The sequence below is a fragment of the Mirounga leonina genome, unplaced genomic scaffold, assembly GCF_011800145.1.
Source record: "Mirounga leonina isolate KUSES-001 unplaced genomic scaffold, KU_Mleo_1.0 Mir_174, whole genome shotgun sequence".
In the NCBI taxonomy this organism is placed as follows: Eukaryota; Metazoa; Chordata; class Mammalia; order Carnivora; family Phocidae; genus Mirounga; species Mirounga leonina.
Window position 1 is genome coordinate 45,657,538 of NW_023270451.1, and position 22,678 is coordinate 45,680,215.

General features: G+C 48.1%; 1 protein-coding gene across 4 annotated transcripts in view; it reads left to right on the plus strand.

The window, feature by feature from the left end:
- The first annotated feature begins 1,600 nt into the window (after nucleotides 1–1,600).
- The window catches only part of MINDY4 (MINDY lysine 48 deubiquitinase 4), a 104,611-nt gene continuing 83,533 nt past the window's right edge, over nucleotides 1,601–22,678 (plus strand). For 3 of the 4 annotated variants that reach the window (XR_004682056.1, XM_035020848.1, XM_035020847.1), the window contains exons 1-5: nucleotides 1,601–1,759; nucleotides 7,412–7,531; nucleotides 11,216–11,451; nucleotides 14,954–15,200; nucleotides 18,714–19,141. Coding sequence is in view for 3 of the 4 variants with exons in the window: in XM_035020848.1 (XP_034876739.1) it covers nucleotides 1,697–1,759; nucleotides 7,412–7,531; nucleotides 11,216–11,451; nucleotides 14,954–15,200; nucleotides 18,714–19,141 (1,094 nt within the window). In the remaining variant the exon portion in view is untranslated. Of the gene's footprint in view, nucleotides 1,760–7,411; nucleotides 7,532–11,215; nucleotides 11,452–14,953; nucleotides 15,201–18,713; nucleotides 19,142–22,678 lie in introns of those variants that run through there. The other variant, XM_035020849.1, reaches the window with a different exon arrangement.

The following is a 22,678-nucleotide window of genomic DNA, read 5'->3' on the forward strand; positions in this document are numbered from 1 at the left end:
TCACAATGTCCTTCCAACCCAGCTGGTCCAGACATGTTGCACCTGGGCAGATCCATGCTCCCACCTCTGTTCTCTGGAGTCCCCTAACCTAGGTAAATGCCCAGTACTGCCTCTCAAGGAGCTTGAAGTTGGAGGGGGATCCATTCAGTCAGTCCCCATCCTGGAGCATCTTGGAGGAGGCAGCACATGAACTCAACTCTCACAGCACAATGCAGCAGGCCTGTTTCAAGGCCCGTACCGCGCCTGCTGGACCCTGCTGCCAGAGCGCCACAGGGCACCAGGCAGAAGCCAAGGACCCCATAAACTCCTGTGGTCAGACTCACACAAATGCAGGAGCTCACAGACTCAAATGCCTAGAGTCACTGCTGTACAGTGATACGTCGGATTTTACACTTGTCACAGAACCCTGTGTTATGAGACAAAGCTGTCTAAATTGTCCCTCTGTTCCCCTTTCCTCCCTCCCTTCCTCTGGACCTCAGGGGCATAAAGTTAATTAATAATACGCCTTGGTTCATGACATCCTCTCAACATCGGTCCCTGCAAGGCCATCTTTTATTAAACTAATGAATTAATAGAAATACTATAACAAATGCTTAAGAAACAAATGCCCTAATGACATCCAGAACATTGACAGTTACTTATTTGTACCCATGTGGTTCTCCCCTACCCTGTGCCCCTTCCTCCCCCTCCAGAAGCAACCACTGTTCTGAATCATGTGGTCTTCACTCCCTTTTTTACAAAAAGCTTTACTGAAGCATTATATCCCCACAAATTATGATTTTTGGTTTAAGTTGTTTTACATTTACACAAAGATATGCTGTATGCGGTCTTTTGGGACTTAACCTTTTTGCTCAATTCCATTGCTAAGCTCAGTGAGTAAGTGGTCTATTGAATTTCTGAGTAGGTGAAGAAATTACAGCTCATCCCTGTGAGGCCAGTGTTCTTCTTGGTTAATGCTGGTTTTATGCTAGTCTGTGGCATGGAGAAATTCTGTTTGATGGGTCCTGGGGTCATGCTCTGTAGCTCTGATTTATTTAGCAGCTCCATTTTATGGCCCTCGGAAAAGCATATTTTTCTTTGTAAATGATTATATTTATAATGATTGGGTCCTTATTTCGATGACACCTGTATAAAATGCTTGGTGCTCAATTACCGGCAGTCTCATTATGGGACCGCAGGCACTAAGCGGGCGAGGGACCGGTCCTTTTATTTCAGCACCGAGTTCACAGAGTCCTGGGCCTCCTTGCCCCACGCAGTCCAGACCAGCCAAGGTCCTTTGGCCTCAGTGAGCCCAGGAGCCAGCTGTGGTGCTGTGGGTGGCCTCTGTGGGCCACTTCACTGTGGGTTTACCCCTCCAGGAACGGGGAGGCAGGCATTCTCCGCATTTCCCATCTTGGGCACTCAGGACTCGGCGTGGAGCAGTGGCTGGTTTTAGGCCACCCGGAGGTGGGACAGGCCCGAACCGGGAACCAGCCGGGAGCCCACGCCCGGCCCCTGGGCGGCCTCCCGCTCTCGGAAGCCAGTTTGAAGGACGCTCCTCCCCTTCTCCCCGCCCTCCCAGCCCACGGGCTCCCGGGAAGGGGAGGCGCTCCCCCGGCTCCGGTGACACCGTCACCACGGCAACGCGGCCATACTGGCCCCAACGGACCCGGGGCCTGGGCTGCGGCGGCGCGGCTTCGTGGGCAGAGCCGGCAGCATGGACAGCCTCTTCGTGGAGGAGGTGGCCGCCTCCCTGGTCCGGGAGTTCCTCAGCAGAAAGGTGGGTCGCGCCGCCTCCGCCGCTCGGGGCCGCTGCCCCAGGGTGAGGGCGCAGTCTGGGGGCGCCCCTGCCAGCTCCGCGCCGTCGCGGAGGGAGAGCCGCCCCCTGCCGCCCCCTGCCCGGGGGATGCCCGACGGGAGCGCCACTTTCTCGGGCCTGCCGAAACTACATTTCCCAGGAGTCATTGCTGGCCCCGCGCAGCGCCCGCCGGGCCGCCCGCCACGCCGGCCCGCGGCCGCCGCCCTGCGCAGGATTCCCGCGCCTCCGGCGGGGTCGCGGCACGGGGACTGGGCGCGGAGGCGGGGAGCGGGGAGCGGGGGCGGCCCGGGGAGGCCTCATCCCGGCCTCTTAAAGCACAGCCGCCTTGTCGTGGCCCGGAGCGCGTCGCCCGTCCCGGCACCTCCACCCTGCCGGGAAAGAAGGGCCCCCGGAGGGAACCCAGGGGGCCAAAACACGCTCCCGATAGTCGAACGCTTCAGTCGTGCCCCTCGGCAGTGGGGAGCTCAGGGGTTGCAGCCGTGGTTGTTTTGAACTTCGTTGTTTTGCGCCGGGAGAGTTTTCGCAGTAGTCAAAAGTTGGGGAGGTCCTTAGCAAGCCATCTGCGGTGGAAGTGGGGACACCGTGGGAAAGAGGTCGCTGGAGGTTACTGCGCAAGCCAGTGTACCCTATTCCATAGTCGAACTCATTCCGTACAGAGTGAGCGAGGGATTGGCCCTCGTGGTGTCGTGTTGATCAGGGGCCACGGGCAGCTGTCTGGGTTAAACATATACACAAACAAAATCATTTTTTGAACGGAAAATTGGAAGGGCTTTAGAGTCAGATGGAGCGGTTCAAATACCGGCAACTGGTTAGCAGTGTGAGCTTGGGTCCGTTACTCACTGCCTCAGTTTCCTTATCCGGTAAACAGGACTATTAAGACCCACCCTTTGCAGATTTATGATGAGGATTAATAATGATATATGGGCAGTCCCCAAGCATCGTATCTGGCACATAGTAGGTACCGGTATTCAGCATTGTCTTCACCCCCCCCATCCCTCATGTGCATCTGTTTTGAAAGTGTCTTTTTTTGCTTTCTAAAAAAATTTTTAATTTAAAAAAATGTTTAAATGCAGCGTGGCTTCATTTTATCTGCTCTGTTTTTACGGCCAATTGACCTTCTGTCACCCAAGTCCTGGCTGCACATTGGATGTCAGTGACATATCCTATGAGGCTGCCCACTATCATTTCTTTTAAGTCTGGACCACCAAGCAAAACTCTCAGAGCTTTCCTCATGCCTTGCCTTCCTTGAGGACAAATGAAATCCACAGTCCTCACCCGCTGTCTAAGGCTCCCCTGTAGCTTGACCCCAGCGTTGGTTCCAGCTTCTCCCACATGCCTTTCCCTGTTCCACCCACAGCCCACCCCAAGTCTCTTTCCTTCGGGAGGTCTTTTTGGATAACTCCAGTTGGAATACCTGACTTACCTTGTCTGTGGCTTGCTCATTGGCGCTCACGTTATAGTTTATATGTCTGCCTGTCTCTCCCACTAGACCAGTCCACAGAGCTGACACCAGATCCGGGGGAGCCTGGCCAGTGTCTGGTTCACGGGGCCTCCTCTCCCTTGCATTTTTTATTTGGGCACACTAAAGCTCTGACCTGACAAAGGAGTTGCCCACAGTCACTCAGAAAGTTGTGGAGAGCTGGGACTGCAGTCCAGATCAGCTGCTTACCTCATCTCCTTCTGCTCCGGCGCCAAGACCACATACTCCCCTCAGGGCTTGGCACAAGACAGGTATAACCTAGAGAGTTCCCGTCATGGTGAGAGGTACCTTCTTGTTACCTGTTTTCTCAGATCCTCGTAACCGTCCTGAAAGACAAGTATACTTACTCCCTTTCATGCAAGATGAGCATGAGATGAGGGGGCGAAGAAACTTGCCCAGGGTGAGCAAGTTAGAGTTTGTCACTCCTCTCCTCAAAACCCTCCATGGGCTTTTTACTACAACCAGAATAAAATCGAAGGGAAGGCCTCACCCGGGCCTACAAGGCTCTCTATGACCCTGCTGCAGGCTGGGCCTCTGACCTCACCTTGCCCTCCACTCTGACCTCCTGTGCCCTCCACCCTACATGGCACCCAGCTGCGCTGGCCCCCGTCCAAGTGTGGTCTGCCCTCAGGGAGAGTCATGCTAGTCTCCTGCAGGGTCAGGGTCCTCCAGGGTGACTCCTCTCGTGCCCCAGCCTCCCTCTCCTGCAACGACTTGACCCCATCCTACCTCCGCCACCCTTTCCAAAAGGTCATGTCCTAGGCCTGTTACCAGCACTGCACCCCTTCTGGAATCTGTGCAAGCATTCTGTCATCCTCACTTGCAAGCTCACCTTCCTTAGCAGCCAGCCTGTAATAAACTGTTCTTCAGTCTCACTCACATCTGCATTCCACAGTTCCTGCCAACTTCTTCCGGGCCCAGGCCCTGTTGTGACCTCTCCCCACTTCATACCTGCCCATCATCATAATCACACCCTCAACAACATGCTTGCCTCCCTTGCCCTTCTCTTCTTTCCTCATGTTCCCCTGAGTTTTCAGATTCACCTCGCTCCCCCCATGCCTGCCCTGCAGCGCTGAACGGGGCTGGAGAGAAGCACACCACTATGTGGACAGTTTTGCGGCCCCTCGGCCCCCTGAGGCCTCAGGTATGCCTGCCCCCCTGGTTATAGCTCTCCAGCCCGCTCCCTCTCTCCACTCTGGGATGGCCGTTTCACACCTGCCCTCTCCTCCAACCCCACAGCTCCTTCCCCATTCTCATTTCACTGAGAAAACAGAAGCGGTCCTGAGAAAACTCCCTATGGGCTGCACCACTAGTTGCAAACCTTCCGGGGCCCGGACCCTCACTCTGCCTCCCTCCTGCTCTTGCGAGCAAATTCTCCATACTCCTGGGAAAGGCCACCCCCTCCCCGAGTGCCCATCCCCTCTTGCCTGCTTGAGGGCACTGCTACAGTTCTCTCTCTCTGTTCTATATACATTTTGTCTTCTCTACTGTCGGCCCTGCAGAATCCCATCTTGAGCCCTCAAGTCCCTCCAGCTACTGGCCCATTTTTCTTCTCCCTCTTACAGCCAAACCCCATGAAAGAGCGATGTGTGCTCTGATTCTAATCCTTCTTCCTGCTTGCTCAAACCCACTCTAATCAGGCTTCTGTCCCCACCAATCCACGGAAACAACTCTTGTCAAGTTTGTCAATGACCTTTAACTTTCAGTCCTCACACTTCTTGGTCTAACATTATGTTTGGCATGGCTGATTGTGTCCTGCTTCCTGGAAACTCATTCTGCTTGGCTTCTGGAGCCCACCTTCTGCTTTGCCTCCTCTAACTTCTCTGGTTCTTTGCTGGTGCCCATCGTTTCCTGGAGCTGTGCATGCTGGGGGACTCCAAGACTCAACCTTCTCTTCTTTCCTTCACTTGCTATTTTCCAGGTGCCTCGGCCAGTCTACTGGATTCCAGTGCCATCAATGTGATGACAGTTCCCAAATGCCTATCTCTGGCCCAGGTCTCTCCCAGAACTCTTACATTCTTTCCAACAGCCGATTTTACGTTTCCACTTGGGTATCCAATAAATATCTCAACATGTCCAAAATCCAATTCCTGATTCCCTCTATGTCTTGCAGTTTTCCAATTTCGGTAGGCAGTATCACCATCTTTCTGGTTGCTTGGGCAAAAACCTTTGCAATCATTCCTGGCTTTTCTCCTTCATGTATACCCCACATCTGGTCCATTAGTACATCTGTTGGCGTTGCCAGCAGGGCACATAGAGCATGTAGCCACTTCTTTCCACTTCTGCTGCAGCCACCTGGTCCAAGCCACTTCCATTTTTCACGTGAGTTGTTCGATAGCGTCCTAACTAGTTTCTGCTTAATCCCTCCAAAAATCTGTTCACAACCTAGCAGCCAGTGATCCTTTACAAATACAAGTCAGTTCATGCTCCTCTTTTCACCCTGCCCCCACCCCACCATTTAACAAAAGTCAATAAGCCTTTCCTTTTCAGGCTCTGGGCAGCCTCTCTGACCTCATTTCCTGCCACTTTCCCCTGGTCACGCAGCTCCAGCTGCACAGGCCTCCTGTGACTGCCACAGGGCCTTTGCCCTTGCTGTTCCTTGCTGAGAACACACTTCCCCCAAGTGTCTGCATGGCCTGCTCTCCTAACTTCCCTCATGTCTCTGCTTTAATGTCAGCTAAAAAAGAGGTGCTTCCCCAACAGAATGTCAGCTCTGTGAAGGGGTAGGGTTTGTCTTATTCTCTTGGTATCTCCTGCATCTAGAACAGCCCACCACATAGTAGGTGCATAGGAAATGTTTGTTGAGTGATGAAGATTAAGTGGACCAGATGGGACTGAGGACTGGCTGCTTCCTGAGGGCATCCTTATCCACTACCCCAGTGGTTTTCAAATGTTGGTGTGTACCACAGTCCCAGTGAGTTTGTGAAGTGTGCCAAGACTTGCTGATCTGAGCTGTTGACAAACATAGAGTTATCCAGCAGAGAGGGGCTCTCGTGGTTTCAGCCTCACTCTGATTGGCAGGAAAGCCATGGGGAGACGCAGATGAAATGGGGGTGCTTGCTATAACCCCCCCTCCTTCCAGTTCATTCTGCCTAGAGCACCCAGGCATACCCCTGCATTTCCCCCAACACATACACCCATTTTTTTGTGTTCCCCCCTCCTCAACACTTCCTTTTTATTCTCTTGGGTTCCAGGTTGTGTTCATACCTCTTTTTTTGCAAATTCTTCTTCTCTCACTTCATGGCAGGCAACAGGTTTTGTCTTGTTTTCCCATCAGTGGGAGCCTCTGTAAGATTGTGAACACAAAGCCTGGGGGAGAAGTTGAAGCCTGGCTCCCTTGTGGGTCTGGATCCATGAAGAGCAAGGGGCTCCCTTAGCGCCAGGCTGAGCTGTTCGGTGATCCATGTTTGGTGATCACCATGGCCCAGTGAGGTGGGCAGGCAGCAGCTTCTGTGGTTATTTTTCAAATGAAGAAGCCAGGCTCACAGGGGTCTAGCCCTTGCCATTGCCAGAGTGTGTCTTAGCTGGGCCTTCTGCCAGGTCAAGCTGGATGATGACAGTGGCCTCACTGGGAACTCAGCAAACGTTTACCACGTGCTTCCAGTGGGCCTCAGTCCTGGCTTTGCCGACTCACACGCCGGGATGGTCAGGACCCCCTGCTATGGGATTCTCCTGTGTTACCTGGGCAAATCAACCCTTGCTCTCACCTGAGAAAGGAAAGGAATCATTATTGGCCTTTTGCTCATTTTTGCCCCTTTAGTTTATTTTTAAAGCTTCATATTCCGTGGTTCCAAATCTAGTGTCAAACCCAGGGCTCCAGCCTTGGGTGAGTCAGTGACCCGAACCTCCCTTTCCTCTTCTAGAAAATGGGCCAACAACTCCAATTTCAGCTCAGCCCATGGAGTTCTTGTAAGATTCAGAATAATAATTGTGAAGCCGTCAAGTGTAAAGGTTATATAAAAATAAATCCTTAAGTCAGTTTTTGGTCCTTGCGAGATCCTTGTGAGGAAGGCAGGATAGGCAGGATAGGAATGATCATAATGAACACCAACAGTCTTTTATTTATAACCATCATCAGAGAATGGAAGGTTTTGATTTAAAATGAAAATAATGATTCAGATTTCTTCCTGCAGGGCTTAAAGAAAACATGTGTGACCATGGACCAGGAACGCCCACGCTCTGACCTCAGCATAAACAGCAGAAATGATCTCCGCAAGGTTTTGCATCTTGAATTTCTCTACAAGGAGAACAAGGTACGTGCTTTGAAGGTGTGGTGTAATGTTCTGGAACTGAGCTTGGCAATGTCAGAGCCCTTATGGGCCCTGCCAAGCTGTCGGAGATGGGTGACAGGAGGCTCGCTGTGCCTGCTGCCAGGGAGAAACAGACCCGGCCAAGTGCTGACAAATCCCAAGTGTGAGTTGGGCTTCCAGGCTCAGTCAGGCCCCAGGCCGCCCCCGTGGGCATATTGTGCATGTGTGGCTGTGAAGCTCACTTTGAACCTGGGCCCTTAATTGTTATTCCCTGTGCTCCCTCCTCCCCTAGGAGGCTGTTTTTAGTCAGACTGTACTTAAGAATATAGTATTCAGTTCTACTAAAACTTTCCATTCCCTGCCTGTGTAAGATTTTCCTTCTTCAATTCTGAGTAATAGCTTATTTTTAAGTCTACTGTGACATTTAATTTAGGCAGAAATGGGGCTTGGGGTCAGCTAACCCTGGGGCATTGGAATTGAGATAGTAAATGGTTGGGGGGTGAGGGTGGGGCTTCCCTGATCCCTCCACCTCATCTACCCCCCACCACCTTGATTATAAGCCTCCATGGCACCCTGTAGTTTTCCTTTGTTATGCTGCGCACGCTTATGATAGAGTATGTGTGTGTGGTTGTTTAATTAGCATCCACCTCCCCACTACCTTGGATGCAGCAGGAGGCCAGAGACTGGCATCTCTTTGTTCACTGTTGTATCCTCATACTTAACATGTTGCCTGAGGACATAGCAAATAGTCTGTATGTGTTTGTGGATTATATGATTGGCTGGCTGACTGACTGACTGAAGCTGCAATTCTGGCATCATTGTTTTTTCTGCTATGAAGACAGACTCTTCTAATGTGATTGAAGAATGGGCTCTCCAGCAGATGTTGCCTTGTGGTAGGCCATAGCGTCAGAGTTGGAAAGAACCTAATGATCATGTAGTTTAGCATTTATCATAATTTTTTAAAGAGGCAATAAAATGATATTTCCTGCAGAAGTCCAAACATGTAAAACAAAGAAGGGAAGCCCCATAGTTGAATTGGGGATGAAGAAGACTTACCTTCTTGGTCTTTGGTGCAGCCCCTCAGGACTAGGCTAAGCAGCTTTTAAACTACCGATTGAACGGGGGCCCCCACCTGGGGGAGCTGTGAGCCAGAGAAAAGTGGTTTGTCAAGGTCTCGCAGAGAGTTACAGGATAGGGGCGAGGCTAGAACCAGATCTTCTGATTCCCAGTCCTACTGTAGTAATGGTGGTCAAGCCTCCTGTAATTGTAATCCTTTACTCAAACGAAATATTAGCAGATTGGGTTGGAATGGGGGGTGGCACCCCCACCCCAGCCCTCCAAGGCTGTTTCTGAGACACCTGGAGGAACCCCAGAACAGCTTGAAAACCACCCTCATGCACGTCAGAGCCCAGTGGGTAGCTCAGGCTGAGTTCCCCTCAGTAAAGTGAAGGATGGCGTCAACCTACGGGAACATTCAGGTTGCCAGAAGTCCCTATGCCCCATTTTGATGAGAAAAGGGCAGTGGCAGCCAGGTGCAGTCCTGGCATCGGCTTAGTAAAGACATCAGATCGATGCCCTTCGTCCTTGGTCCCAGGGTGACACCAGGGCCCCCCCGCCTCCTCCACATGTCCAGCTGGAGTCCTGTCGACCCGGGCAGCAGCTTTCCAGCGCATCTCCTTTTACTGCATCGTTTGTAAGGCAGGACTGTGGACTGTACATTTTAGAAAGATTTTTTTCCATAGAAAGTGAGAATAGGTAGCAAGAAAATCAATTAACCATGCTGGTATAGTGGGAATTTTATGTAAATGCAACTTTACTTAATATCCTGGAATCATCTTTGCCATTCAAGTGACTTTTACTTCTCCACTATAACATAGTCTCCCTAAGGTAGTAATTATCTGAAGATACTTAAGATGTTTTCATTAGGTCTTGACAAGTACGCTGATTATTTGATTTATACAGTAGTTTTTAGCAGTTACTGTACAATGAATTGACCTTATATATTACAGAAAAATAGATTCATTAATCTATCTATTGCATAATGATTTTGACATTCGCACAAAGCTAGCCTGATTCTAGGAAAGCCCTGAAATTTAATGTTAATTCCAGTAACTTGTTTTTCCCTATTGAGGATACGATATATAAAAATGCCTATGAAAATTGAGGTTTTGAAAAATGGTGCCCAGATTCATATAAAGGCTGTGTCTATTCTGAGCAGAGTGTTATGAAAAGCCATAAAGTATAATTCAGGTTATCTAGGGCTATAAATCTCTTGTATTGAAAGAAAAAGCAAGAAGGTCCAAATAAATTGTGTAACATCTCTCCCCTGATTCTTTTCCTTGTAAGTTTCATTTAGACTTAGACAAAATAGATTTTTTAGGTCCCATACTAAAAAAAGAAAGCTGTCTCCTGATTCTGACTGCCTGATAAATCTGTTGCTGTTGGTCAGAACCCATTTGGCTGTGGATGTTGGTGGTCGAGTTCTGCTGCACAGATCAGGGGGATAGGGAGGGGAAAGCCTGGATGTGCCTGAGGGTCCTTTCTGCGCCAGGTCCTTCGTCAGGCACTTTATTGCTCTGACTGCAGACTCACCAAATGCCCCATGTCTGACCACACTTCCCAGCAGCTTGGTGTCCCTGAACAAGTGGAGTGGGGATTGACATGGTTACATGGCCTAAGGTCAGCCTGTGGATTGCTGCTTGGATAGCTGTGTTTGTCCAAATTACTTAGGGGACTTTTAAGAGAAATCAGCACTCCGATCTTTGCAATTCTGGCTTAATAAGACACAGTAGGGCCTGGGAATATATATTTTTAAAAACCTCCAAAGATGATATTTGGCATAGTCAGGGTTGGGAAATACTGATGTCATTTCTTTCTATATTTTCTTTTTTTCTATCTTTCTTTCTTTCTTTCTTTCTTTCTTTCGAGAGAAAGAGAGCGAGAGTGCGCAAGTGCAAGCGGGGGCAGAGGGAGAAGGAGAGAGAGCATCCTAAGCAGGTTCCACACTCAGCATGGAGCCTGACTCAGGGCTTGATCTCGTGACCCTGTGATCATGACTTGAGCTGAAATCAAGAGTCGAACGCTTAACTGACTGAGCCACCCAGGCGCCCCGATGTCATTCATTTCTAAAACCAACTACTAAAGAGTTTCAGTTTTTTTTAAGATTCGGGTGTAGATTGAGTCAGTCCTGATGGCCTCTCTGTGTTCTTTGCAATAACCTTTTGTGGCTCTGTCCCTGCAGGCCCCAGTGTCCAGTGGTAAATGCAGAGTACACAACCTAAGGGAATACTCAGGTCCCACATGTTTATTATCTTGTAGAGTTAATGATCCCTAAAGATTTAATTTTTTTTTTAAATGAACAGGTATATACTTTCTAAAGTTATTCCTAGGAGAAAAACCAAGAGGAAATTTGCTTGGGTATTTTTCTGTTTTGTTACAGTTGCTCATTAAATCGCCTGACTCATTCATTGGATGTTCGTTCTTTTAGGGTAGAGGTTTTTGTCTTCATCTCTGTGTTATAACATAATGCCTTACATATGACAGGCTGTCACTGGACATTTGCTGAAAGAGTGTATGAATGAATGAGAAGCTGATAAACAATGTCAAAGAATTGGAATAGCCATGTTTTCCACCCTTCCCCTGAAGCTGTCCATATGGTTAATGATTTTTGTTTTCTTCCAATGATAGGCAAAGGAAAATCCTCTAAAAACAAACCTTGAACTCATTACCAGATATTTTCTGGATCACTTTGGAAATACTACTAACAATTTCACTCAAGAAACACCAATCCCTGCACTCTCAATTCCAAAGAAAAATAACAAAGTACCATCAAGATGCTCAGAGACCACGCTGGTAAATATATATGACCTTGCAGATGAAGATGCAGGATGGAGAACATCATTGTCTGAAACAAGCAAAGCCAGGTATCTCTTCTTATATTTACACTGTGGATTAGTTTCCTATCACTGCCGTGACCAATGGCTGTAAACTGAGGGGCTGTAATAGTCAGGGTTTTCCAGAAAAACAGAACCAATAGGATGTGTGTGTGTGTATGTATGTGTGTGTGTTTGTGTGTGTGTGTGAATACATGTAAATATATATGCAAATATTGTATGTATTTATACACATATATCTTATTAATTTTATATTTCCTATATAAAGAGAATTATTAATTTTTTTTACTTCCTTTTTTTTTTTTTAAGTAGGCTCTATGCGCAGTGTGGAGCCCAACGTGGGGCTCGAGCTCACGACGCTGAGATTAAGACCTGAGCTGAAATCAAGAGTCGTTTGCTTAACTGATTAAGCCACCTAGGTGCCCCTATAAAGAGATTTATTTTAAGGACTTGGCTCACATGATTGTGGGAGCTGGCAAGTCTGAAATCTGTAGGGCAGACTGGCATGTTGGAAACTCAGGCAGTATTCTGTGTTATAGTCTTGAAGCAGAATTCTCTGGGAAACCTGTTTTTGCTCTTAGGGCCTTCTACTGATAGAATGGGACCACCCATATTATCTAGGGTAATCTTTTTTACTTCAAGTCAACTGATTGTAGATGTTAATCATATCTACGAACTATAGAAATGATCCCTGAAAGTATAGCCTTGATGTTAATCATATCTAAAGAATACCTTCAGGGAAGCATCTAGGCTAGTATTTGTCCAAACAACTAGGCAACATAGCCTAGCAAAGTTGACATATAAAATTTAACCATCACTGTGTCTTTTTTTTTTGTACCTATTTTTTATTGTTATGTTAATCACCATACATTACATCATTAGTTTTTTTTTTAAAGATTTTTATTTATTTATTTGACAGAGAGAGACATAGCGAGAGAGGGAACACAAGCAGGGGGAGAGGGAGAGGGAGAAGCAGACTCCCCGCTGAGCAGGGAGCCCGATGTGGGGCTCGATCCCAGGACCCTGGGATCATGACCTGAGCTGAAGGCAGACGCTTAATGACTGAGCCACCCAGGCGCCCCACATCATTAGTTTTTGATGTAGTGTTCCATGATTCATTGTTTGTGCATAGCACCCAGTGCTCCATGCAGAATGTGCCCTCTTTAATACCAATCACCAGGCTAACCCATCCTCCCACCCCCCTCCCCTCTAGAACCCTCAGTTTGTTTTTCAGAGTCCATTGTCTCTCATGGTTCGTCTCCCCCTCCGATTTCCCCCTCTTCATTCTTCCCCTCCTGCTATCTTCTTCTTCTTTTTTTTTTTTCTTAACATATATTGCATTATTTTGTTCAGAGGTACTGATCTGTGATTCAACAGTCTTGCACAATTCACAGTGCTCACCATACCACATACCCTCCCCAGTGTCCATCACCCAGCCACCCCATCCCTCCCACCCCACCCCCCCACTCCAGCAACCCTCAGTTTGTTTCCTGAGATTAAGAATTCCTCATATCAGACCATCACTGTGTCTTAAAGCAACATAAATTTGTTATCTTTCGGTTCTGAGGTCAGAAGTTCAAATTTGGTCTCATTGGGTTAACAGCAAGGTGTCAGTAGGGCTTATTCCTTCTAGAGCCTTTTGGGGGAGAATCTGTTTCCTTTCCTTCTCTGGCTTCTAGCGGCTGCCTACATTCCTTGGCTTGTGGCCGCTTCCTCTGTCTTCAGAGCACATCCCTCCAGCCTCTGTTTCTGTCATCGTGTCTCCTACTCCTGACTCTGATCGCCTGCCTCCCTGTCACAAGGAGCCTTGTGACTCTAATGGGCCCTCCCAGATAATTGAGGGTCATCTCCCCACCTCAAAACCTTAACACATGTGCAAAGTCCCTTTAAGCCACATAAGGGAACATTCCCAGGTTCCAGGATCTGGACATCTTTGGGGAGCCATTATTCAGCCCCCACATTTTGTGCTTTCAAATTCCCTGTTGGGCAGCACTGTTCCTTTCCTCCGGAGGCCTTGGGTGTTCTCCTTGACCTCTCCTGCTCTATCATTTTTGCCTCTGTGAGTCCTTAATGACACTAGACCCTTTCCTGCTTTCTCTGCCCTGAGAGCAGTGCCTCAGTTCCTACCCTCCCCTCTTGCCCGGCCTAGCTCCCACAGGCTCTTCCTTGGTTTCCAGGCCTCTGGTCATCTGCTCCAATCCCCCCTCCACCTAAGATAGTGGGAGCTTCCCACAGACGAGTCAGGCCCGTGTTGCTCCCCTATGGAAAGGCCTTCAAACGCTTTCCCATGGCTTCCAGGGTAAAATCCAAACTCCTAAGGATAGCCTGCAAAGCTCTTTCTGTGATCAGCCTGCATGGCTCACCTGGGCCGGGCCTGCTTTTACAGGCCTCTGTGCTAGTGCCTGGGGCATTCTGGTTATCTCCTGCCCACTCCTTCCTCCAGACTCAGTGCTGCCTTCTCTGCAAGTCTCCGATTTCCCCAAGCTGGTTCGGGCCCCTTCCTCTGTGGGCTCTGCCTCTGTCACAGCACACCCATGACCGCTTCTCGCATGTGTGACCCAGTGCTTGGTAATCAGCAGTGTGGCACAGAGCAGCGGTCAACGCCCTTTAGGCCGGAGTCTAATGGTAGAAAACCTGCCAGCCCATGTCAGAGGAGCGCTGGGCTCTGGCTGATCCATTGCAGATCATAGGTAAGAGTCCTCTTTATCTAGGTCTCTTGCTCCTTCTTGTCATTCCTCCTTGCTTGGCTCACTGTGTCTCATCTTCTTTTGTTCTCTCTTTCTCTTTCCCCTACACACACACACACACACACACACACACACACACACACACTCTATCTCTCTTACTCTTTCAATGCCAAGCAACCCAAGAAGAGAAGCCATCGGCATGCCCAACTTAGCTGAACCTTAACTAAACAGTTGGGGAACACAAAGTTTGCCACACGTCTCCATCTACTAATGTCAATGATGCACAGTAAGGCTGGGCTCCATGTAGCTCAGGGCTGTATTGAAGGGCTATGGTTTTCTGTAGTCACTTGGGTCTGGGACAAGGATGCTCTTTATATTTGAGGATACAAAATATTTAAGGATATTTGAGGAATCCTATCATGGGTCATCAATTTTGATTTTGTTTCTTGCTTCCTGGTCTTATTTTATAGGTCAGACTTGCCCTGATGTGAAAGTATTTTCTATTCTTTACCTTTAATGATAAAGCACTGGCTGGTTAGAATCATCGCAGATTTATGAATGGGCTTGCTATGAGTGCCTGTTGAATGTGGGATTTATTATCATTGTTAGCTAGTGGGGAATCTTTTTTTTTTTTTTTTTTAAGATTTTATTTATTTGACAGAGAGAGCACAAGCAGAGGGAGAGAGAGGGAGAAGCAGGTTCCCTGCTGAGCAAGGAGCCCGATGTGGGACTCGATCCCAGGACTCTGGGATCATGACCTGGGCTAAAGGCAGCCGCTTAACCGACTGAGCCACCCAGGCGTCCCATGGGGAATCTGTTTTGATGGAAATATCCCTTTTTTGTAGGCATGACAATCTTGATGGGGATTTACTTGGTAACTTCGTATCATCCAAAAGGCCCCCCTACAAAAGTAAGCCCACCCAAGCTATCCCAGGTGAAAGCCCCGCCGTGGCCCCTGCGTGGGAGAAGATGGACAAGCTTCAGTCGTCAGAGCTTTCCTTGGACACAAAGAGGATGGGCAAGAAGATGAGGCCAAAGTCTGGCCTGATTGTCCGAGGCATGATTACTGGGCCCATGGCCAGTTCCCCGCAGGTAGGTTGCTGCTCTCACAGCTATGGTGAGAGCAGAAAGTGAAAACCCGGCAGGGCTTAAGGAGTTTATTTGAGGGTACTCCACAAGGCAGTCCAAGAAGGGGTCATCTGTGTATTCAGATGGGAGGAACACCTGCCTGTATTTTCTTTGGTTGTACTATCAACTCCCTGTGGGATCATGGGCAGGCCTCATCTCCTTTCCTGCCCTCAGTTTACCCATCAGGTCAATGAGGTGGATGCCATGGCTTTATCTTCCTTTGCTGAGTGAGAACACATCTACCAGTTTTCCCTTTGCCATTCAGGAGTTGGGGCAAGCCATCCAAGTCTAGAGAACATCTTTTTTATTTTTATTATTTTTAAAAATCTCTTTTATTTTTTAGAACATAGTAAAAAGGGAAAAAGAAATCCCAGTCTTTATGGTTTCATTTGCTTTGCTTTAAAAAGAAAGTCTAATATGTCCCATCATTGTTTCATAGTCTTCCTTAAGGAGGGGCTCTGGTAGGGTCCCATTAGGTGGGGGGGGGGGCTGAACCAAACGAGAGAATGAATGTAAAAGGAGTTTGTAAAACCACAAAGAAACAGGAAAACAAAGGAAAATCAAACACCAAACTCACAGTGTGGTATTAATCCAGTGAGAGAGCCCGAACAAACCCACATAGGTCATGTGTGTCCGTGGTGGGTCACCCGTCTTCTGGACTGCATGGCTGGATGTGGACCGTGGCTCTGGAGGCCAGCGCTGTTCTCCCAATTGGAATCAGGACAGAAAGAAGCCGACCGTCTCCCTGCCTCTGCCTACATCATGTGGGCAGGGGGTCGGGGGATGGGTTTGGTCCTTTGGAAAATAATGGTTTACTGAGTTATCTGAGTTACTGAGATCTTCTGAGTGTTGACATTTCACTATAAACAATAAACCCACATCAAAAAAGTCACATTTCTTGATGTTACCATCCGATTCGCTGGAAAAGTGTTTAGGTGTTGAGAAGCCATCAGGCTCCCAGTGGCTGAGGCAAGTTTCCCCAGATTTTAATTTTTACCTGACAATTTATATTTTATCACTGACAGTCCATCAGTTGTTTCCCTTGAAACGACAGGCTCAGCTTATTTCCAAGAAAATGCCTGCCGAATACTCAAGTCTGAATAACCACAGTTCGTCTGTCAGTTGTTCCATGGAAAAAACTAGCAAGTTCAATTCACAGCTCCGATGGTTGTGCAAGTGCTGTTCCTCAAGACAGCTGTCATCCTCTGTATCGGGCAGAGTGCTTATGGATGCCTTCCATTTTGCCACATGGACTGTTAAAGAGATGTGTGCCGTGCAGTTGAGATTGAATATAATTAATACTTTTTATGCTTCAGCATGGACAGTCTTAAATTTTCTTTTTTAAGATTTTATTTATTTATTTATCTGAGAGAGAGAGAGAGGGAGAGCATGAGCAGGGGGGAGGGGCGGAGAGAAGGAGAGAATCTCGAGCAGACCCCACCCTCAGTGTGGAGGCAACCTCACGACCCTGAGATCATGACCCGAGCTGAAATCAAGGGCCGGGTGCTTAGCGGACTGAGCCGCCCAGGCGCCCCCAGCATGGATATTCTTAGGTGAAATTAGCATTTTACTTATTTATTTTTATTGCAAGTGGTGGCAAATACCTCCAGCACTAGCTGGTCAAGTTTGGTGTCACTGTCCTGATTTGTGCTATAGGCCAGCAGTTTTTCGCACCCAGTTCATTTGTATTATCACTGCAAATGTCAACACAGTGAAAAGGGCAAATCATGTCATATTATTATGATGAAAATAGGTTTGAGCTCCCTAAAAGGATTTGGGGACCCTTAAGGCCAGGCAGACCACACTTTGAGAACTGGTGGACCAGATGAATGCCAGAGTCCTGTCCTACAATGACATCCAATCAATCACATCCGTGTAGTTGAGAGCCCCTTCACAAGTGAGGTGTGAGGCAGATGACCTGGATCTGCTTTACTGCTGGAAGATTGTCCCAAACTTCTAGAAGGGGGAATGATTGCCTTGGGAGGTGTGTTTTTCCCTTGGGATATCCGAATCCTGTGAAGGGCATTGAAAGATAGGATAGGCTGTCGTAGAATTTCCCCAGGTTTTCTAGAAAGTGTTTTATGGGTCTTTGAGCACCTTGGCCGTACTTTCTTGTTTGCTCAAGAGAAAAACGCAAACTTTGCTAGGTATTTCATCATTTCGCTACTAGATCAGTTCTGCCCTTTTAAAGGATGAGTAAGAGTTTGGGTTCCCTGCCTTTGGCCAGAAGTTTGGCTCTCCTTGGGAATGGTGACTAATATTTCCTTCACTCTGTGGCAGGGGAGGCCCTGGTGGCTTTTGGAGGTTTGTAGTGCCTAGTAATTTACAGTAGGCAAGAATACTACAGAATTAGCTGTTTCTATTCCAGCTCAGGCTTTACCATTTGGTTCAGGGTTATTTCTGGAAATGCCGAGAGATCCCAAATTTTAAACCCAGGAAAAGCCTCACAGGTCTATTCTTGTCCCCTCTACCTCCACTCCCTGACCCTAGGTTGGTAAACAACTTGAGTTCCCATTTTATTAGTTAATCATTGATAGTAAGAGAGGAAATTTCAGTTGACTCCTTTGGAATTCCTTCAAACACTAAGCAAGCCTTGAGTGCTTACTAGGGGTAGGTCACTGAGCTGGGAGCTCGGTGGATACCAGAGATAAATGAAGACTGGCCTCTGCCATTCCTGGTCTGTTAGCAGGAGGGGTGAAGGCCCTGTGTGAGTGGGGACTGGGTAGAGGCTGTGGAGTGGTGGCAGATATTGGTTGACCGCCCTGATGGGTCCGGCTCTGTGCCAGTGCCTTCCATGGGCCTCTCCTTTAATGCCACCATCTTGTGCAAGATAGATGCTACAGGTCCCCAATCCCTCATCCACCCTTTGGGCCACATGTGTTTTGGAATTGAGAATTTCTTTATTATCAGAAAAGCAACACTGTGCACAAACCACATAACCACCTGCAGTCAGATTTGGGGTAGTACCCCATAAGCAAAAAGGACTGTGAGCAACCTCATAGCAGTTAAAAAGAATTTGCCATAGGATTCCAAAAGAAACTTGTTTTGGGAGGTTTTAGAAAGTACAGACGGTGGATTGTGGGCTGGTTATATTACAAGTGAGGGCAGGGCAGGACAGAGAAACTAATAATTTGGCACAAGGGATATGGCTGGTGGGCAGGGGTGTAGGCAGTAGAAGGCAGGCCTGAGCCTGGAGCTTCCCCTGCTGCTGGAAGGTGCTCTCTTTAAGGGGTGAGGGAGAAGGGCTGAGCACGCTCCTGGGCTTATGCAGGTGGAGCACAGTGAAAGCATTACAGAGCGGGGAGCCTGTGAGTACCTCCCCAAACAGTAGGCAGGGTTTTAAGAGGAGTTGGGGATGGATGGTGAACGACGTTCCTGGGAGAGGAAACATCGTGGGCAAATGCTTGTAGTGGGATGGAGTATTTCCTCACCTCCCTTGAAGGGGATCCTTACTGCCCTTGTGCTCGCCCCTTCTAGGATTCCCTCCGCAAACGCTCCCTGAGGCGGTCCCCGGCCTTGAGCAGCACGACCCAGGCCCCCGAGGAAGAGAGCTGGAAAGTGCCTGGGCTCTCCACCCGTGCCCCAGCCTGTCCCACGGCCCAGGAGGGCCTGGCTTCCGGCACTGGCTCCCCTTCCAGGAGCCCCCTGGGCCTGCTCAGTGAGCTGACCTCAGAAAAGCGGAGAACCACGCCCGGCAGCCCCCCTCACTTGTCCGGCAAAGGGCTGCAGCAGAGGGCGAGCAGCAGGTGGCGAGATCTCGCAGAGGATAGCCCGGCTGTGGATGGCGGCCCCGAGGCCAACGGGTCGCCCTTGAAGTTCTCCTTGCCAGGTGGGACTTCCAGGCCGGCCCAGGAGAGGTTGGAAAGGACGTTCAAGAGGCAGGGGAGCCAGCCCCTGCCCCTCAGGTGAGCATGCTGTGCTGAGGTGATGGCCCAGGCCCCAGTGGCTCCTTGGGCTCTGAGAGCAAGCCTGTGAAGCGGAGAAGGTGGGTATGGTCCCTCCACCAGGGAGCAGACAGCCCAGAGCGTACCCACACAGGAAGCTCCAGGGAAGGTTTCCTTGGTCCTTCTTTCTTCTCAAAGTCAAGAAGGCTTTGGCAGATGGTTCCCAGACCGGCCTGCAGCAACATGGCCAGGCTGACGTGGTGTGAGAGGCATTTCCTGTGGGGGACCCCAGATGTGGTTACGCATCAGCGCCCACAAGCCTCTTCTGGGGCATTTCTTCCCCCCTCCCCCATCCTTTTATGCTTTCACAGTAGATCTTGATGATTCCTATGTTGATTGATTTTTCACTGGTAAACCAACCTTACATTCCAGGAATAAATCTCACTTGGATATATTATCTTTTTATATATTGTTTGATTCAATTTATTCATGTTTGTATGTAAATACAATAGAATTGTCTCTAAATTCCTGAAGGGGATTGGTTGGCAAATTTCCTTTCTTGCAACACCCTCATGAGATTGTGGGATCTAGAATACGCTAGCAGGGGTGCCCCTTTTTTCTCTTCTCTTCAAGAGTTAGGCACTTGGGCACTGGTGGTATGTGGCAAGCTAAGTAGATACGTCCGTGAACTCCCTTGGTGACCCTAGGGAAGCTGGGCCTACTCTGCTTAACACATTTCGTGGCTACGTTATCTGATGCATATACATGTAGAATTTTTAATATCTTCGGGATGGATAGACTTTTCTATCGTTATGAAATCTCTATCTCTAGTAATGCTTACTGCCTTTGTGTCTATTTAGGTAGAGCGACCCCGGCCTTCCATTGATTATAGTATATCTATGGGATGTCTTTTTCCATTTTTTTTATTGTATCCATTCTGTAGCCTTTTACTTAGGGGTTCCAACCAAAATCCTATGGGGTTTGCCAGGATCCTTCCCTCTTTTTAAGAAAATTGTAATTTATTCAAACTGAACACGCGCGCGCGCGCGCACACACACACACACACACGCACACAACCCGGTTCACCCATTTCTCCTGCCCCCCAACTCCCCTCAGCCTTTTTTTTGGTAATACCTTTTATGGCCACAGATTTCCTTCTGAGCAATGCTTTGTTTGTATCCCATGAGTTTGTATGTTATACATTCATATGATTTAGTTTAAATATTTTCTAATTCTTGTTGTGATTTCTTCTTTTGCCCCATAGGTCATTTAGACATGTATCGACCAAAACAAACATCTGGGGTGTTTTTCTGGTTTCTGCTTTTGATTCCTGGCTTCTTTTCCCTTCTGCCATTATACACTCTTTATGATTTCAATCTTTTGATATTTGTTGAGATTTCTTTATGGTCCAGTGTATATTTAAAGCTTGTCTCTTATAAGCAGCATAAATTTGGAATTTTTAATCCTATCAGATAATTTTTCTTTTAGTTGGGATAATTACTGCTTTTACATTTTCGTTTTGTGTTTGTTAGGATGAAAAGATCCACTTCTGTTCCTCTTCATAGAGTAAGACAGTTTTCCCAGCACCTTCTGCAATCTGTTCTTCACCCCATTGATTTATGAAGCCACCTTTATTCTTTCCTAAGTTCCCATTTCAACATGGGTCTGTCTTTGAGCTCTCTATTGTGTTTATTGTCTTTTGTCCTTTTTTAAAAACTAAAACCACATAACTATAGCTTTTATTATTATGGCTTTGTAGTTATAGCTTAGTATCTTGGTAGGGCCAGTCCCCCTTCTTTTCCTTTGTTTTAGCATTGGTGTAGCTACTTATAGATCTTTATTCTTTCTACAGGCCTTTTTCCTGTTACCCAATGTGTGTAGCTTATTTTCCCACAAGAGGGAGAACTGGCTTGTTCCCTTGCTGTAAAGGCCCGGCTTCCAGATCCTGGCTGATCTGGGCTAGTTATTTGTTTCTGGACTTCATTGTCTCTGACTGTAAAATGTGGCCACTGGGTAGATGATTTCCAGCTTTCCTTCAAGCTTATGCATTTTGCTGGCCTAGGATTCTTACTTCCAGAGTCATTCTGGGCCCTCTGCTTCCGTCATCAGATATTTATTGAGTATCTACTGTTTACAGCATACTTAGGAGGTGTGGCACCTGGGCTCTGGAATCTGATGAACTGGACTGGCAAACCCATTCTGCCCCTTAGAATCACTGTGGCCTTGGACTGGTAATTAAACCATTGAAAAATGGTATGAACTTTGTCTTACAGGAAGCAGGTAAAAGTACATTCACAACCTCTCCCCCAATACCAGGCAAAGTATAATTAGGGGTGTTTAACACATGTTTAATAGTGTTGACCCTATATTGACCAGTCAACAAACATTTTGGGGGCTTTGTGTTTGCCTACCACTTACTTTCTATTTGCTGGGCACTATGCTAAGTACTTGTATATATTATCCCATTTGCTCTTTATAATAATCCATTGAGGTGTGAGTATTATTGTTGGTTTTCTTTTCTTTTGTGTTCTCACTAAAAAGTATTCCTCTCCTGAGTTCTGAACAAATTGACAAATCAAAGAAAGGGTATCAGTTAGACTGGAGTAACATACATATCATTTCTGTGATCGATAAGGGGAAGATAGAAGACACAGCAAATCACAATCATGAGGCCCAGTGGGCCCGGAGCTAGACAGACTTGCTCACCTCATGTCAGGCCTAGGGCAGGTCAGCTCACATGGCCACATGGTGGGAGGGGCTGCCCCCCTGGAAAGCAGCTCTCTCTCAAGAGTAAAAGGGTACAACTGAGCTTCATGTCCCCTCTTTCTTTCTTTCCCAGATTAACCAGGTAAGTCATACTTCCTCCCTTTGGATGCAGTGCACAGAGGGGAGGAGAGTAGAGGTCTGCAGGAGGGTAGACTAGTAGAGCTCCCTCCAAACTCCCAGGAGACACTGGGAGTTAAGAATGAGCATCCTCCCAGCACTTATTATCCCGATGTTACAGATGAGGAAATTGAGGCCAGAGAGTTTAAGGAACCTGTCAAGGTTCTGGGTGGAAGCAGGTCCCAGGGCTCACAGTTTGGTGGATGGAGTATGGTTTGGATTTCAGCTGACTCTTGTCCCCTCCGCTAGGCATCTTTGTGCAGTGCACATACTACATAATGGTATGCAGCACCTTTGATTTAAAACCAGGGCCAGAGTAATCTCCCTGCCCTTCCCAGCCCCCCTCCATCAGTCCTGCCCACCCGCACCCCCTCCCCATTTATGTCATTTGATTCAGTAAATGGGGATGTGAGTCCTAGTGTGTGTCAGATCCTGTGAGTGTCTGATCTTCAAGGTGAAGGAGACGTGTGTGTGTGTGTGTGTGTGTGTGTGTGTGTGTGTGGTCATTTTAAAGCACGACAGAGGACAGTGAGGCCACAGCAGAACTGGCTTGTATGTGCAGCCTTGCTGCGTCACCTGGGCCTAATGGAGCTGAGGGAGGTGGCCACGTGGAGCCTTCTCCGGGCCTTGCAACACGGGGCTCAGGGCTGGCCACAGGAGTCCCAGCTGGGGACA